Here is a 15,705-nt window from a genome sequence, read left to right as displayed (position 1 = left end):
ACTTAATCTCTCTGTTAGAAAGATCATCCTCCACAAAAAATACGCAGGCTCCCTCTCAACCAGTTGGTATTCCAAAGCACTCTGTCATTCAAGAAGGGGCAACCAACAATTTTGGAGTGGTCCTTCCAGATTCATCTCGACATAGTGGAGGTAGGCGCTACTGTTCTTCTGATTTTCTCTGTGCATTTAATGCTACAGTATACCTGATGGTTTTGAAAAACTGACTTCCTTCTGCACCTTCTCTTTTTGTACATCTGAGCTTTCAGGTCGTGTGTGTGTGTGTTTTGTGACTTCTGGTTGAATGATGGTACAGCAACTTAAAAGAATGACTAAGCATTAAACGTTTTGAATTGGGAAGGCTCCATAGCTCAGTATAGAATGTATACTTTGTGTGAGAAAGGTCCAAGTTCAGTTCACTTTAAAAAAGATCAGCTAGCAGATTGCGAAAAACCTCTGAGATTCTGGAGAATCCTAACCAGTCATTGGAGACAGTACTGGGCTAGATGGACAATAATCTGACCTGGCATAAGTTATTCCATCTCCGTTAAAAGATCTTGGGTTGCAGTGCTGAATTAGGCCTCTGCCTTTGGCAAGCCCATCACGTCAGAGTAGAATGCAGTGGGCTAGTTCAGAGGTAGAAAACCTATGACCAGTGGGCCAAATTTGGACTGTGAGGCCATCTTCCCAAACCACACCCACTTGCCCCACACCTGGCATCATATGTGACACCAGGTGTCAGGCAGATAGAGATGTGGCTGGACCCTGTAGGTGAATGGGCGGAAAAATGGCAAATGCAATTCAATATAAACAAGTGTGAAATTATGCATATTGGAGCAAAAAATCTGAATTTCACATATACGCTCATGGGGTCTGAACTGGCGGTGACCGACCAGGAGAGAGACCTCGGGGTTGTAGTGGACAGCACAATGAAAATGTCGACCCAGTGTGCAGCAGCTGTGAAAAAGGCAAATTCCATGCTAGCGATAATTAGGAAAGGTATTGAAAATAAAACAGCCGATATCATAATGCCGTTGTATAAATCTATGGTGCGGCCGCATTTGGAATACTGTGTACAGTTCTGGTCGCCTCATCTCAAAAAGGATATTATAGAGTTGGGAAAGGTTCAGAAGAGGGCAACCAGAATGATCAAGGGGATGGAGCGACTCCCTTACGAGGAAAGGTTGCAGCACTTGGGGCTTTTTAGTTTAGAGAAAAGGCGGGTCAGAGGAGACATGATAGAAGCGTATAAAATTATGCATAGCATTGAGAAAGTGGATAGAGAAAAGTTCTTCTCCCTCTCTCATAATACTAGAACTCGTGGACATTCAAAGAAGCTGAATGTTGGAAGATTCAGGACAGACAAAAGGAAGTACTTCTTTACTCAGCGCATAGTTAAACTATGGAATTTGCTCCCACAAGATGCAGTAATGGCCACCAGCTTGGACGGCTTTAAAAGAAGATTAGACAAATTCATGGAGGACAGGGCTATCAATGGCTACTAGCCGTGATGGCTGTGCTGTGCCACCCTAGTCAGAGGCAGCATGCTTCTGAAAACCAGTTGCCGGAAGCCTCAGGAGGGGAGAGTGTTCTTGCACTCGGGTCCTGCTTGCGGGCTTCCCCCAGGCACCTGGTTGGCCACTGTGAGAACAGGATGCTGGACTAGATGGGCCACTGGCCTGATCCAGCAGGGTCTTCTTATGTTCTTATGAAAGCAGGATTGAAATTCCCCATGCATCAGCTGATGGGCAGGGAGTTCAGTCTTGCTTAGTTTGGAGTTCCATGGGGAACTCACTGGCACACCCAAACCCTGCAGAAAGCAGGATTGAACTCCCAGCCCATCAGCTCATGCATGGAGAGTTCAATCCTAGTTGGTCACTATCTCATCCCACCACCATGGGCTAACTTTGACAGAAGGGTGGGACTGCCCACCTGTCAATCAGCTGATGTCACAATGATAACAGGTGACTTATAGGAGGTGGTCCCACCTGCTTGTCAAAGTTGGTTCGTGGGATGGAGGTGGATAAAAATCTGGCTCATTGGCCGAAAAAGTTTCCCATCCCTGGTCTAGATGGACCCAATGGTCTGATTCTCCCCTTTTTGCAGAAAAGGATCAGTTCTTCTTTTTAATTCATAAATTATTCTTCTGGATGTTACACTGTCCTGGATACTAATAAATAGCTGGAAGAAATTCAGTTCAAATGCTAATTTATTTTGATGATGTTATCTTTGAAGTTTCCCTTTTATTTATTTACCCATTTTTTATGTGACTTGTTACAATGAAGAGAGTGTCTATAAATAATCAAAATATATTATTTGCAATGGGCTGTATGTTGAGATGTTAGGTTTAATTGAATTTATAATCAGTGGAATGTTCTGCTGAATTACTTAAAAAGAGTGTTCCTGTAATGTACGTCCCATCAATCTAGTCATGTTGCTGAATTTTACAAGCCCTGGTTTAATTTTTCTCATCATGAAGTTACATTATTACAGTAAATTAATGTGGAACAAAATTGTTTCAGTGCTTGCATATGTCCTTTGTCAAAATCTACCACTATCAGACAGTGGTAAAAGATAAGCTGGAAATTAGCCTTAAGAATATGATCTTTTCATTGTTAAACTATGTATCTTTCTCTTTCAAATTAAATCCCCTTTTGTCTGTCTCCACTCTGTGTAGTTTAAATATACAAACCAGTACAGTAAAGATTAAAGGATGTCTATCAGAATGGTTATAATCAGACTTAACTAATACCACTTCTCTCCATTCTTTCTGTTTCCATTGCTGTCTAACTTCAAGTGAGGTCAGTAAGTATTAATATAATTGCATGGTTTTGAAAGCTACCTAACTTGTTTTTAAGAGGTCTTAAAACTTCTTACTTATGAAAGCTTTACTCGTATAATTATTGGGTCTAGTAATTTTGGGTTAGATTGTAGGCCTTCTGTTCAGCAAATGGTTTGGTTTCTATGTTATGAGTTCATTTCGGATCAGTACCAAGTAGGTGTGTCACAGCAGGTCAGCCTGCCTATTTCTGTGGTTGTGAATTAAGCTATGCAATTCTCTTGGTTTCTGACAGTATGTTAAAACTTCAGGACTGGTGCGCGCTGACATAGTACATTGTTCTTTTGTTGCATAGGCTATATACAATAGCTGCCAAGTTAGCTATTTTTTTGTAAGAAGCTTTAATTCTCTCCATATTTGAAAACTGAAATGATCTTCCATGTTTGAATTTAAGGAAGGATTTCCTGGACATAAGACTAATTCACATTTGACTATGTTCTTTCTGACATGGCTGAAACACATGATTAAACAAAAAGCAGGTATAGAAATCAAGTGCTGATAACCTTTCTAAATCCTAAATGAAGCCTTCTCTGTTTTCTGTTTCAGTACCTGAGGCACCAGATCGACCTACTATTTCCACAGCATCAGAGACTTCTGTTTATGTCACTTGGATCCCACGTGCAAATGGTGGATCACCCATCACTGCTTTTAAAGTAGAATACAAACGCATGAACAGGAACAATGAGTGGCTGGTTGCAGCTGATAACATCTCCCCTTCTAAACTTTCAGTGGAAGTTGGCAATTTGGATCCAGGTATTAATATGCATGCATTGCCTTAAATAACATTATCAATATTATATATTTCTGGAGTTACACTGTAACCAAGTGAAAATCCTATTGAACCATAAGAAGCTGCTCTTATTGCCACAATGCTGCACAAGATTCAGTCTCTGTTTCTTAACTGTAACAAATTCCTTTTTAGCCAAGTGTCTGAGCAGCATTTTCACAATAAGCATGAGAATAAGCTGCTGACCAGAAATTACTTTCCTAACTCAGTACAGAGAATGTGGGACTCTGGCTTGCATGTGTATTCACATCATGCCCTGTTTTTCCTGAAAGAAGATAGCATTTGATCCAGTATTTGGCTAGAATGGATGTTTCTGTGAGGAGGGGATGTCAGATGCAAGTGTGCAAGGGGAACCAAAGCCATAGTATAGGATAACATTACAACAAGGACCATTTGTTTCCTTACGTCCTGTGCTGCTAGAGCACTGTTTTGTTTTTCTTATCACTTAATGTTCCCTTCTCTTTTTTGGTCATATGAAAGGATTATCACTTAATGTTCCCTTCTCTTTTTTGGTCATATGAAAGGAGCTGCATATAAATTTCGTGTGATTGCTATTAACAATTATGGGGAGAGCCCACGAAGTTCTGCTTCTCGGCCTTATCAAGTGGCTGGCTTTACCAACCGGTTTTCCAACCCTCCCATCGCAGGACCTCACATTGCTTACACTGAGGCAGTCAGCGATACTCAGATTATGTTAAAGTGGACTGTAAGTATCAATTTGTTGTAATTCTCTGGAAGGAATGTTTTATGTTAGAGGAAAGAGGTGTGTACTATGGACCAATTCGTTTAATTTTCATCATATTAGAGCAAATGTCTGTGCTGTTTTCACTCATGCTTTGAGGCAACAAAGCAGTGGACTATAATATCTTGATTTTTGGGCAACAAAGAGCTGTATGTGAAGGGCTGTCAGCATTTGAACTGCTTTGTATAAATGCTGAGTAGTAATTTAAGACTGTTATTTACATGCAGTCTGCTTTTCCTTTTACTTCCCAATTTTTGTTTAGTCACCTTCATATTGTTTTTTAGTGCAATGGAGAGCTCATATTAAGTGTTGAAATTCAATTTAATCTCCTAAATTGGTCTCTGGGGAATTGCACAACTTTTTAGTTCCTGTGACTGGTGAATTGGCAAGTCATTTATTTCTTTAAGATCATTTTTATGCTGCTTTATATGCAAAATATCCAATGTGGTGTACAACACAATTAAAACTTAACTTTTTTTAAAAAAAATCCTTATTACCACAAATTCCAATAGTCACAGAAAAACAAAAACTTCAGTAGGTGGTAGTATGCGCAGTCTGTATTAACAGCCATTATTACAATCAGATAAATGCCTGGATGAACGGATAGTTTCTTTAATATGCATCGAAAACAAAATATAGACATACCATATTTCTGTAGGAATGCTGTTGCACATGGTAGTGGACTGGAAGGCTGTGGTACCACCAAGACAGCCTCGTCTACTGATCTCAGTGTACTGGCAGGTCTGTATGGGGGAAGTATTCCCTTAAACTTAGTTTAGCACTCCTGGCCACGGAGGTTATTTTTTTTTTTTTAATAATTTTTATTCAAATTTTTCCAAAAACAAACAAAACAAAGTCAAAAAGACATAACAATACATCAACAAAAAATGAAAATAAAATAGTTGACTTCCGATTTGTCGCAGATCAGCTATAAGTATATAATATACATCAAACCTGTCCCTTAATGTATACATACAGAGTCCCTTTTCTCCATAGGCTGTCTTAATTAATCGTCAAATCCCAGTATCATCATTTTATTTTGATCTTTCAACAAAAAGTCTAAGAGAGGTTTCCATTCCTTAAGAAATGTATCTGTCGATTTTTCTCTAAGTAAACATGTCAATTTATCCATTTCTACTAAGTCCATTAATTTCAATAACCATTCTTCCATTGTTGGTGTTGATTCCATTTTCCACTTTTGTGCATATAATAATCTTGCTGCCGTAATCATATATAATATTATTCTTCCATATTTCTTTTCTATTTGTTTATCCATAAAACCCAATAAAAAAAATTCTGGTTTTGACTGAATATTTATCTTTAGAATTTTTTGCATCTTCCTACCTATCTGTGCCCAAAATGATTTTGCCTTTTTACATAACCACCACATATGATAAAATGATCCTTCTTGTTGTTTACATTTCCAACAAACATTAGAAACATTACTATACATTTTTGACAACTTTTCTGGAGTCATGTACCAACGGTACATCATTTTATAAAAATTTTCTTTAAGATTATAGCATAGTGTAAATTTCAAACCTTTTTTCCACATATTTTCCCATTGATCCATTTGTATGTTATGACCAAAATTTTTTGCCCACTTTACCATACACTCTTTTACTTGTTCTTCCTCCATATCCATTTTCAATAAGAGTTTATACATTTTCGCAATTATATTTTCATCATTTGTACACAATCCTATTTCAAAATCAGATTTACTTATTTCAAACCCATACATTTTCTTGTCCATTTTATATCTTTCTAACAATTGTAAATAGGCAAACCATTGAAAACTATATCCTTCCTTTGTCAGTTGTTCTCTCTTTCATTGTATATTCTCCATGTACATTTTCTAATAGTTCTTGATAAGTTAACCATTTCTCTTTTCCAGTCATTTCTCTTCTATAAAACGCTTCTTGACTTGAGACACATAATGGTATTTTCGAATAAAACCTTGGTTTATATCTATTCCATATTTTCAACAGAGGACGTCTTATGAAATGATTATTAAAGTCTACATTTACTTTTACTTTGTCATACCATAGATATCCATGCCATCCCCACTTCAAATTATGGCCCTCCAAATCCAATAGTCTTTTATTCCTCAATAAAATCCATTCCTTTATCCAGACTAGACAGCAGGCAGCAAAATAAAGTCTCAGATTTGGTAATCCCAGTCCTCCTCTTTCTTTGGCATCTTGTAGTAGTTTAAATTTAACTCTTGGTTTTTTTCCTTGCCATACAAATTTAGAGATATCTTTTTGCCATTGTTTAAAAGGTAAATCAGAGGATATTACAGGTATTGTTTGAAACAAAAACATCATTCTCGGTAATACATTCATTTTTATCACAGATATTCTACCCATTAATGACAATTGTAGTTTATCCCATCTTAGCAAGTCTTTCTTAATCTCTGTCCATAATTTTTCATAATTATTATGAAACAACTTTGAATTTTTATTTGTCATAATGATACCTAAATATTTCAACTTTTTCTCTATTGTAAAATCTGTCCACGGAGGTTATTTGAGTCACCTGTGACAATGATGGATCCAGACACACCCTCGGACTACGTATCTGTTCCTTTGGAGGGAGTGCTACCCCATCCAGAAGGTGCAACACACCTATTCCTCAGACCTGGGAACTTCCAGACTTACCCACAGGGCCTCACTTTAGTTTATTGGCCCTCACCTAGCCCACTACTGCATCCAGGCACTGGTCCAGGCCTTCCTGGCAACTGATTCAGATGTTGCAGAGAAATAGAGCATAGTAGCATTGGTATACTGATGACCCAGTGTGCCGAATCTCCTAATGACCACTTCCAATAGCTTCATATAGATGTGAAATACCATTGGGGACAAGATAATACCCTCCAGCATCCCACAGTACAACTGTCAGGGATCCAAGGAACAGTCATCCAGTGCCACTCTTGGAACTTGACCCTACATGTAGGAGCAAAACCGCTAACAGCGCCTTCCGCACCCATCCCATGGAGTTGATTCAGGAGGATACCATAGTTAGTGGTATCAAAATCTTCTGAGAGATCCAGTTAAAGCAACAGGGCCACACTTCTCCAGTCCTCCTCCTGATAGAGGTCATCCATCAGGGTGACCAAAGCCGATTTGGTCTGCACCCTGAATGAAGTGGGTGCAAATTTTATACTTCTAAACAATCATGAGAGTCTAATGTGGTGAGAATATAGCAGTAACTAAAATTCTAGAACTGTCTTCACAATTTTCATTGCTACGAAGCCCACTTTTGTTTCCAGTATCTCTTCCTGCATTACATTCAGCTTGTCTTTCAGTGACATATATACACCCTTGCTGACTATAGGTCTGGAATTTCAGATGTTTTAATGCTTGTTTTCTAGTATATCGCTTCGAGTAACAACAACACGCCCATCCAAGGATTTTATATCTATTACCGGCCAACGGATAGTGACAATGATAGTGATTACAAGAGGGATGTTGTGGAAGGTAAGATATGTTATGCTAATTATGCAAGGCATTGCTCCAGTTACATTTCTTCCTTGTCCTCTCCAAAGCATCAACCAAAAATGCAGTTTTAATGTAAAGAGGACATAACCCAAGACCTCACAAAAAAACAAGCAGACAGCTGTCTGATGTAGACAAAGGGCCTGTGCTCATTCTAGCATAAAATGAAGTCAAAGTGTCTAATGGGTGAGAACTTGTGGACTAGAGCTGAGGCACTAGAATAAAACTCCTACGGTGTCTTGTACCAGGTTGTCAGTGATGTCTCTGTTAGAGGAACTTTAAATAATACTCCCCGTAATTACATTCGATTTTTTGACAACCACATCAAACTGACGTTTAATAGTTATATATTATATTATAATTAATAATTAATTGATAACAATAATAACAAATAACCCCTCCTCCCTACCTAACTCCCAGATCTTAAGCCCTTGTCACAGAAACTGCTGTGGGACTATATTTGTGAAGGGTTGGTTCTCATAATACATTTCTCACATGATCCTTGTATATGGTTATGGTCCAACAGGATTGTGTAGAAGCCATTAATTCTTTTAATTACATGACCCAGCGTAACTGAAATGTGAAGTTTTCAGATCAGCTACAAATTTTTCTGTACCCCAACTTTTCTTTTATTCAGTTCAAATGTTAAATATTTTAAAATATGTTTGAAGCTGGAAAAAACTGGCTTCTCAGATTTCTTCTCTTAACACTAATGTAAGCAGTTGGTATTATTATTAGAATTAGAATTTTTTGTCCAGTTGTAGGTTTTAATTTTATGAGCTGCACAGTAGAAAAGTATATGTTCACTAACACAGGAGCAAGCATTTGATTGATCACCACAAGCACATAATTCCCTTGCCATCACCTTTTGGCACATCTATGAGTTAACATTGATTTTATGTAAAATAAAACCTGTTCTCAGAATTTCATAGAACAGCTTTGGCTGCCGCACGTTTCCATCTCCTATTTGAATCTGTTATTGTATTAATATTACTCTGCAATGCTATAAGACTGCTACCTTGTAATGTTTTGAATGAAGTTAACTATGAAGTCAAAGCTATTAAGTCTGAAGAAGTTAGCTGTTTAATTTGCAGCCTTTCTGGTATATGGAATCTGTGTTTATAAATGTTTAAGTGAGCTCTGCTGTGCTGTAAAATTTGCTTGTTCCTGATTTTCAGGTTTATGCATTCTGAAATCTTAGTGGAAGCCTGAAACCACTAGCAGCTGCTCTAAAGCTTGGAACAGAAATTTGCACAGTGGTGGAAATGTTATACATAAAATTTCTTTACTGCATAGTATAGCCACAACTACTTTTTAATTTAAATATTCAATTCAGCCTCAGTTATGGAAGAAAACGTATATAGACGATTCGCTTGTCTTTTGTTGGATATCATTCCTTTTGGGTCACTGCAGCTGTACATTGTATTCTTTTTTTTTTTACCCTTCATAGGTAAATTTTGACCAAGGAATTTTCAGTTCCAAACACTCAAATAACAGAAAAAGTTTCTATAGCTGTGGCTTAACTGATAGCCTGAGGTTTCAGTTTTTGCTGATCAGTCTTACCGTTCTGAGATTTATTCAAAACTCAGATGGCTTTTCTATATATGTTACCACATGCTAACTTAATTTTATTTTTAAAATTCTTGATGTTTGCATTTTGTTCTTCATTACAACAGTCACTAGTTTTCTGCCTGTTCACCAAAAATACCACCAAACTTGCTCTTGTCTCCTGTACTGACATGTTGCATTCTATACTTGGATTCTTGGACATAGCATCAAGAAATCAATATGCATTCTTATAACAGTTGCTTATATTTTCCTTGCTGCAGTGCATGGGAACAGAGTTGACATACTTGTACTGATTCCCGTTCTAGTAAATGATTGGAAGCAGGAACCTAAAACCTAATGTGATTACTAAAAGGAATGCTTGGAGTGGAATGATAAGATGGAGCTAAAAGACTTGGAAAACTGCCTTGGGGAAAGCTAGCTGGCTATTTCAACTGTATTTTAAGTTTGATTTTGAGGATATAAACTGCAAACATAAGTGAATTTAAGATTTGTTTGAGACATTGGTGACCTCTGAGGCTCTTCAGCAAAGCAGTTGAACATAGACTTTCAGATAATGGTATGCTTTATGGTAGGTAGGATAGTGTTCTGTCACTTCAGTCTTTCAGTAGGGACAATAGCCCTATACTCATGTGCTTCACCCACAGTGAAATTTTGAGGGCAGTCAAGATTGCACTGGCTGGTTCCACAATATCTGTGCATTGAGGCAAAGGTGAAAATTAAGTGTCTATGTATGGGCATGTATGGAGCATTCCTTGCAGTTGAGAACATGATTGATCCAGGTTTCTGGAAGTGTGGAACCATCTCTGCACATACAGTCCCATCTCACCTTTGTCAGAATGTATGTGGAGATCAGAGGAAGGGCCAGTTGACATCATATTGCTTTACCTTACCTCTACAAGTGGAAAAAAACATGAGCATCAGATTAATGTGTAAATCGCATCACTCCAATAGGACTAGTTTGATTATTTTGAAATACTGCTCAGAGGCAGCATGCTTCTAAGTATCAGTTGCTGGAATCAGCAGTAGAGGAGAGTGCTCTTACATTCAGGTCCTGCTTGTGGGCTTCCTGTGGGTATCTGGTTGGCCACTGTGAGAACAGGATATTGGACTAGATGGGCCGCTGGCCTGATCCACTGTGATATCTTGATCCTATTATTCCCTGTGAAGGCTTTAGTTTATAGATCTGTCTGTATTTTAGATGAAATCGTTCCAGCAGAATATACAAAGACGGCAGCATTTAAGAAGCATTAGAAGTATCTAAACTACCTTAATTATAATAGTGAGGATTCCTCTTTATTGAAACTTGTCATAAGGGTGAGCATACCGACAAAGTGATTTATGCGAATACAGAAAACGCCAGGTGGTGTCTAAATGAAAGACTGGCTTTAAGCCAGGCACAATATAATCATTCTCTTAGATGAAGGTTGTTTGGATTGAAATCTCCAAGGCAGGAAACTGAATGAGAGCTGAATATTCAAGGCCTTTCTATTTCATATATTTTCACAGTATGTAAGAATTATCCTTGGCTTATCCCAGGCTTGATGTTAGTGACCTACTTAAGCTTTCCTGAAGTTTTCTCAAGTATGTTCTTGGACTTGAGCGTGCTTAAGCTGAGTGGCTTCAAGTCTTATTTGTGCCAGTTTCTGTCTTTAAAGAGACCCCAAAGTGGCTAGCAAAATCTATAAAATGTTACATCTGTTTTGTGTAGTTTTTATTGTATTATAATTGTATATTGATTTGATTTTTTTATGAAATTGTGGTATACTTTTATGTATTATAAATTTATTATTTATTATAAATAAATAATATGATTAAATGAATATCAACAGCAAGGCCTAAGCAAACGAGTCAAGAGGCACAATTCATCTTTCTACCAGCCTCCTATCACATGCTTTATTTAAAAAATGTCAGATCTTAATAGTATTATGGAAGGCCATCCGAGCCTCTTTTAGGAAGACACTCCAGAATCACAGCATGTTGTGATCCTTGAATGTTTCCATTACTATCCTTGCAAAAGCAGTTGCATACTGATTTGTATCAGTCATATTCCAAAGTTTAAAGATCTACATTCTCTCAATTTTTCTTACTGCAGTTTGGTTTACTTGTCTGATTTAGACTTTGCCCTTGAGGTTCTATGTTAAATAGTTGCTACATTCTGTCTTTGAGACCAACACATTCAGGAAGGTTGTAGACATATTATTATTATTAGGAGATTAAATTCTTCTTGTATGTGTATGTATGAGAGACTGGTCTTGGTCTGCTTAGATCCAAATTGCAACAGGCCATTTATTTTTTAACATTTGTCCTCCAATTGTAAGGACACTTCCTGTAGTTTTTTATAACTCTTCCCACCCCCCAATTGTGACCCAATCAACATGTCAAGCAAAGAGAACACTTTTTCATACTTTCTTCCTAGGCATAAAGCAATGGCATTTGATAAGCCACCTGCAGCCTGAAACATCATATGATATTAAAATGCAGTGCTATAATGAAGGTGGTGAAAGTGACTACAGCAATGTGATGATCTGTGAGACCAAAGGTGAGTTAGTTTCTTCTACTAGTAAACTGATAGCTACATAACGAACACGTGTTTGTTGCTCACCAATCTTCACTAATATGTAATAACTTGTTTGAATTTTTAAATACTTTTCACTGTGTTTTAGCTGTTTTAGTTAGCTTTTTGACTTCATGGAGAGAAATATTCCATTTTCAGCGGACTACATCCTTTTAGAAGTCCACATGGTATCATCAAAACCAAACCTGAGTGCTTGGGAAAGTTTCTCATCCAATGCTGTTGTCCTAGACTTTATCCCAATCTCATGTTATTGTCTGTCACTGCTGTAAACAAAATGATGGTTATAGTTTCTGGGTTCAGAAAAACACACAGTAAGATTTATCATCGACTACCCAGTGCCTCCCTGTTGCTTGATAAATAACTCCTTTTTTGAAAAAGCAAGAGTACTGTGTTTGAAATTATGATCAAACAATTTTAAAATAGAAAACTATGGGATACTAGTAAGGATAGAAGGAAGATCTTTGAAGAACTTTACACTCTTGTATTATACACTTGAATTGTAGTATTTGCAACTCTTGATTGACTTATACTTTTGAATAACGCTTTTGTAGACTTGCTATTTGAAATGTGTTTGTGTCTCATACTCCCTTCCCCCTTTATTAGTGAAACGCACTCCTGGGGCATCAGAATATCCAGTGAAGGACCTTAGTACACCACCAAATTCTCCTGACCGTGGAGTTGGGAGCCATGCTGTTCAACCAAATGGTCCTGTCCGGAGTAGTGATATGTTATATATGATTGTGGGCTGTGTCCTTGGAGTAATGGTCCTTATTCTGATAGCCTTCATTGCCATGTGCTTGTGGAAGAATCGCCAGCAAAATGCCATGCAGAGTAGGTTACTTTTAATATTCTTTTTTTCCCCCTGTGCTGTCAAACCTAATAAAACAATATTGGTGCAAAGTAACTACACCACAGCATTTCCTATGTATTTTAGTCACTATTATGATCATCATTGAATAAATTTTGAACATTCAATGTAACTGAGGGCAACAAAATTGAAAAGGCACTTTTCAGTTTGCTCAAATGAAATGTAGTGATAAACCCCATGTCTTGATTTTCCATTCTAACTCAGCAATAGATATGTATTCAGGAAGAATTTAATAACTTTGCTGTCAAAATACATTGGTAGCTGTAGTTAATGGACAACATAGTTGCCGTCTGCTTTAAAATCTATTACTGGGTGAGGGTGTTTGGTATTCTGAATGTTCACAAGGTAGCGGCTGTTGTACTTGGCTCTTATAATTTATAGGTCCCACAGAATACTCTGTATTGTAATGTTACAAGTAGCCTTGCTACAATAAAGTGTCTTTATGCCACAGAAGTTTTCATATTCCCCAAATGGTGGAAAATGTGTAAAACGTGTAATCCTTGTTAGCCCGTTAATCATTAGTGGTGATAGTCCGCTGTCTGTCAGTCAGATTGTAATATGTCTTGTAAGGGTTTTAAGATATAGTGTTAGGGGGTGTAAACTCTACAATGAACAGCCAGCCAAGACCCTCTTTCGTCTGCAACTTTTTCAGATGATAAACGTGCAATTAAGATTTTTTTTCCTGATTCTCGCTGTTGCAGAGTATGACCCTCCTGGCTACCTCTACCAGCGTGCTGAAATCAATGGGCAAATGGTTGAATACACTACATTACCAGGCACAAGTCGTATCAATGGGAGTATACATGGAAACTTTATCAGTAATGGAAACCATAATAATGGTTGCCTTCATCTCCATCACAAGGTTCCCAATGGAACGAATGGAATCATGAATGGTGTTGTGAATGGAGCAACTGGTGTTTATCCAGGGCACACTAACTCCCTGTCCAGAGCACACATGGAATATGAACACACCCATCACCTAGGAAATGTAAGTGAGCTCTAGACATTGGAGCTCTGTTTCTTGAACTAAGGGTGTTAGGAAATGAAATGTTAGGAAATTGGAGCCATTTGCCACTTAACAAGTATATTTCAAATTTCATAGCATAATTTTTGAAGTTCAGGTTGCTGATATCACCTTGTAGAAGTATGTAATCTCTACTGAAATTGAAGTCTTCGGGCCCTTATGAGAGAACTGAGCATGTATCATAAATGTCTTCTCAAGAAATCTCAGTTGATTTTATATTCTGAATTTTGAATATATGGATTTGTTAGTAAACTCAGCCCCCATCCCCGCTCCCACCCCATTATTTGTATATAACCTATGAGTTTTTACTAGGGGTCAGAGTTTTCATTCTTAAACAGCATTGTTTAACACCCAGTACAAATGGTTTGCTAACCTGATGGTTACAAAGAGGCTTGAAAATGTGAGCTAAAGGATCAAACTAAGCAAATAAAATGTGCTGTATTTCATTTCTCATAGCTCGACCTTGCCAAGCTTTTCAGAATAAGGTATTGTACATGTATATGTAAACCTGACTGGGTGAACAGACTCCATTGAAAAGTACTGCTTTTGAGTTGATGTAAAAAAAAAAATGTCTGTAGTGACCTATTTTTATATTATATATGTTCATGTCATCAAGTATGAACATTCATGTGTAAACCAGCCTGTAGTGTCATCCATTAACTCTAGTTTAGCAGGCTCATATGTTTCATTTATTATTTATTAGATTCAGAGCTTGGAAAAGTTACTTTTTTGAACTACAACTCCCATCAGCCCCAGCTAGCATGGCCACTGGATTCGGCTGATGGGAGCTGTAGTTCAAAAAAGTAACTTTTCCAAGCTCTGATTAGATTTATATCCTGCCCTTCCTCCCAGTAGGAGCCCAGGGTAGCAAACAAAAGCACTGAAAACACTTTAAAACATAAAAACAGTCTTTAAAATATATTAAAACAAAATGTCTTTAAAAACATTTTTTTATAAAGGTTAAACATATTAAAAAGCAATTCCACTGCACACGCAGACTTGGATAAGGTCTCAACTTAAAAAGGCTTGTTAAAAGAGGAAGGTCTTCCGAAGGTGCCGAAAAGGTAACAGAGATGGTGCCTGTCTGATAATTAAGGAGAGGGAATTCCAAAGGGTAGGTGCCACTACATTAAAGGTCTGTTTCCTATGTTGTGCAGAATGGACCTCCTGATAAGATGGTATCTGCAGGAGGCTCTCACCTGCACAGTGCAGTGATCAATTGGGTATATAAGGGAGAAGTCAGTCTTTCAGGTATCCTGGTCCCAAGCTATATAGGGCTTTGTAAACTAGAACCTTGAGCTTAGCCCGATAGCTAATAGGTTGCCAGTGCAATTCTTTCAGCAGTGGGATGACTTGATGGTGATACCCTGCCCCAGTGAGCAGTCTCACCACCACCTTTTGCACCAGCTGCAGCTTCTGGACCAACCTCAAGGGTAGCTGCATTACAGTTACCCAGCCTGGAGGTTATCAGTGCATGGACAACAGTGGTCAGGCTATCCCGGTCTTGAAACGGCTGCACCTGCCTTACCAGCTGAACCTGGTAAAAGGCACTCCTAGCCACTGAGGTCACCTGGGCCTCTAGCAACAAAGATGGATTCAGGAGCACCTCCAGACTATGGACCTGCTCTTTCAGAGGGAGTACAACCCCATCCAAAGCAGGCAACTGACCAATTATCCAAACTCGGGAACCACCAACCCACAGCATGTCCACCTTGCTAGGATTCAGACTCAGTTTATTGGTCCTCATCCAGCCCACCACCGAGTCCAGGCAGTGGTTCAGGACTTGCACGGCCTTTCCTAATTCATA

The 15,705-nt window shown here is 38.1% G+C and overlaps 1 protein-coding gene across 4 annotated transcripts in view; it reads left to right on the top strand.

The window, feature by feature from the left end:
- Window positions 1–15,705, top strand: part of CDON (cell adhesion associated, oncogene regulated) — a 157,481-nt gene that overhangs the window by 127,699 nt on the left and 14,077 nt on the right. For all 4 annotated transcript variants that reach the window (XM_061593447.1, XM_061593446.1, XM_061593448.1 and 1 more), the window contains 7 exons: window positions 19–150; window positions 3,383–3,589; window positions 4,148–4,329; window positions 7,739–7,844; window positions 11,848–11,970; window positions 12,610–12,837; window positions 13,576–13,862. In XM_061593447.1, the coding sequence (XP_061449431.1) occupies window positions 19–150; window positions 3,383–3,589; window positions 4,148–4,329; window positions 7,739–7,844; window positions 11,848–11,970; window positions 12,610–12,837; window positions 13,576–13,862 (1,265 nt within the window). The remainder of the gene's footprint in view (window positions 1–18; window positions 151–3,382; window positions 3,590–4,147; window positions 4,330–7,738; window positions 7,845–11,847; window positions 11,971–12,609; window positions 12,838–13,575; window positions 13,863–15,705) is intronic.

The sequence above is a fragment of the Rhineura floridana genome, chromosome 12 (assembly GCF_030035675.1).
Source record: "Rhineura floridana isolate rRhiFlo1 chromosome 12, rRhiFlo1.hap2, whole genome shotgun sequence".
NCBI lineage: Eukaryota > Metazoa > Chordata > Lepidosauria > Squamata > Rhineuridae > Rhineura > Rhineura floridana.
Note: the sequence above shows the minus strand (reverse complement) of the source record. Positions and strands in the feature narration are given on the sequence as shown.